Source organism: Entamoeba nuttalli, assembly GCF_000257125.1.
Source record: "Entamoeba nuttalli P19 unplaced genomic scaffold asmbl_3822, whole genome shotgun sequence".
Taxonomy (NCBI): Eukaryota; Evosea; order Mastigamoebida; family Endamoebidae; genus Entamoeba; species Entamoeba nuttalli.
In genome coordinates, this window is record NW_008576354.1 from 1 (window position 1) to 2,824 (window position 2,824).

The window sequence follows — 2,824 nt, forward strand, 5'->3', positions numbered from 1 at the left end:
TTATTATTTATTAAATCTATTTCATTCAACTAATTATTTGATTGATGAAACATAAAATTATTAGTCTTTAATAATTTTTGATTCTTTTCTTCACGTTTGTTAAGAGACAACTAAAATATAAATATATCCATTAAATACATAAATATTAGACTTTTGGTGTTGGATTTGATGTGATTCATTATTCCCTTTGATAAGGTTCAATACAACAAATTTCTTTTTATTTAACTCATTTTTGAATTATCTTTATGGAAATACTGATTGTTTAAATTGTAAGAGCTTTATCTGCCACACTTGCCTCTTTTTCTTTTTGTTGTTCTTGAACCAAAAGACAACTTTGTTTTTCTTCCTAATCCAATTCACTTATTTTATTGTTGCACTTGTTTTAAAACCAACAAATTATGAAATGTTTTTTTTCTTCTCTAATTCTTAAATTAATTTATTTAACATACATTGTTGGAACTTATTAAAACAAAGCATTAAACAATGGATATGATACTTATCTTTTGTTAATGTATTTCTTTTTTGTTATCAGAGAAAGTTATGTTTTATCCTCTTAATATTAATTCAATAATTGTCGTTATCATTTATTATCAATTAATTTGTGATTTTTATAACTAAAAGTTGAGTTGTAAAAATAGAACAGACTAACAAAAAACAGCCAATCAATAAATTTTTAGCTATTTTCCATGAGACAAGTAAAAGAAAAAGTAAGTCTTCTCCTTTAGATAAAATCAAAGACATCACTTCCAGATGGTGCAGGGGCTGCTTGAGGCTCAGGTTGTGTTGTTTTCGCTTTTGGATGATAAGATCCAAGTGAAGCAAAAACGTCTGGCTTCGGTTGTGGTTTTGGTTGTTGAACAGGAGTAGTAGTTGCTGGTTGTTGCATAAGAGTAGAAGCAGCTGGTTGTTGATAACCCATGGGTTGTGTTGGTTGTTGAATAAACATAGAGTATTGTTGTTGCATCATTGGTTGTTGGTAATTCATAGGTTGTGTTGGTTGTTGAGTAAACATAGGGTATTGCTGTTGCATATTAAAAGCAGGATATTGTTGAGAAGGATTTGGTTGTTGAGCAAATAGGTCCATTGGTGCTTGTTGTTGAACTTGAGGTTGTTGAGAAGGAGCAGGTTGTTGCATAGCTTGGTCAAATAGAGCCATGAAATCAACTTTCTTTTTAGGTTGTTCATTTTGAATATTTAAGGTGCTTTGGCTGTGTTGCTGTTGGGATGATTTAATTGGTCCAACATTATCGTCATCTTTCCAAAAGCCTGCGTTGTGAGTATTGTGGGTTTGTTGTGGTTGTTGTTGAATTGGTTGAGTGTTATTAGGTATATTGTCTTGAACAACAGGATGATGAGTGACAGGGGGAGGTGTTTGTCCATTCATAATTTGGTTGTAGGCAGCTTGGTCAAACCATTTTTTGTCTTGGTACTTTAATTTCATAAACTCTCTAATTCTTCTTTCATTTCCACTTTCAGGTAATGGGTAATCAGCTGTTGTCCATCGACCAAGCCAAATTCTTCTAGCATTTTCATTGCCGATTGTTTTAACTTTAGCTATTTCTTCTGGCTTAAAAGTTGCCATAGAAATGGATTTGACTCTATGACCAAACTCTCTATGAATACCGCTACATGTTTGACATACAAAAGTACCAAAATCAATGACTACATAAACAGGACCAATTGCTTGGCAATCCATGCATCTTTTATTTCCAGGAAGTTGTGACATTTTTCTTAACATTTCAGTGTTTTTTTCATCTTGTGAACGTGGCATTTGCTTTTTTTTTTTGAATAAATAAGAGATGTAGATCTCATTTTTATTATTCTTTCAAAAAGAAAATTTGATACGTATTTTTTATAGTTTTTTATTTGAGAGAAATTACTTTTAGTTTGTATTTTTGGGCTAAAGTTATTATGAATCAGATTCATATAAAATAAAATGATTTAAATATATTAATAACTTAAAATCCTTTAATTAACAGAATTAAATCTTAGATAATTCTTTTTATATTTTTAATGATATTTTGTCCTAATCTATTTATTTTGTTCTACTATTAACTATTTCTAGTGTTTATGCCAAATGAAGGTATAAATAAATATTTTTTTGTTACTTATTTGTTTATATCAAAGATACGCAAAAATAGTTTTAATGGAATTAAAAATTATTATTTTCATAAAACAATATATTATTTGTTGTGAGACTCTTAGTTTTTTATGTGAATTTTTCTGGTTAATATAAATGGATATAATAATAAATCAATGTACTTTCATTAACTCGTTTGAACAAGTCAGTTTGGTTATCAAATAAAGCAATTATTCATTGTATCTCTATCATATAACTCATAAAAATTGAAGCTAAAAAAACTTATTAAATAAAATTGAAGAACAGGAATAAAGATTTAAGAATGAATTAAAAATAAGGTAGAGCATTATAAAGATAACTATAACCAAACGAATTATTACGCTTATTGTAAAAACCAGTAAATGAATTTCTTTTCTTTTTTTTCACTAACTTCTTATTACAATGTTTTATTTTAATTATTTTAATAGCAGATATTGAAAAAAATGTGAGAATTAAGAAATTGGAAAGTTGACTAGTCAAGAAATAAACAACTATTTATATGAAATAATGATTTATAAATTATTGAACATATATAAATATACTCTAAAAGAAGAAAATAGTGTTAATAGATTTTATTAAAATTTTCTTATATTAATTTTGTTTGGGTGATAGAATAATGAAACATAAGATAATTATAAAAATATACAGTTTGTATATTGTATTTATATTTTTATGCATTTTATAATGACATTGTTGAATAAAATG

General features: G+C 27.1%; 1 protein-coding gene across 1 annotated transcript; it reads right to left on the reverse strand.

Moving 5' to 3' along the window:
- Positions 1-721: 721 nt before the first annotated feature.
- Positions 722-1,780, reverse strand: ENU1_082400 (Arf GTPase activating protein; the record flags this gene model as incomplete). The annotated part of the gene is made up of 1 exon (XM_008858750.1): positions 722-1,780. A coding segment is annotated over one exon (1,059 nt), but the record flags the coding sequence as incomplete, so codon positions are not given.
- Positions 1,781-2,824: the final 1,044 nt, after the last annotated feature.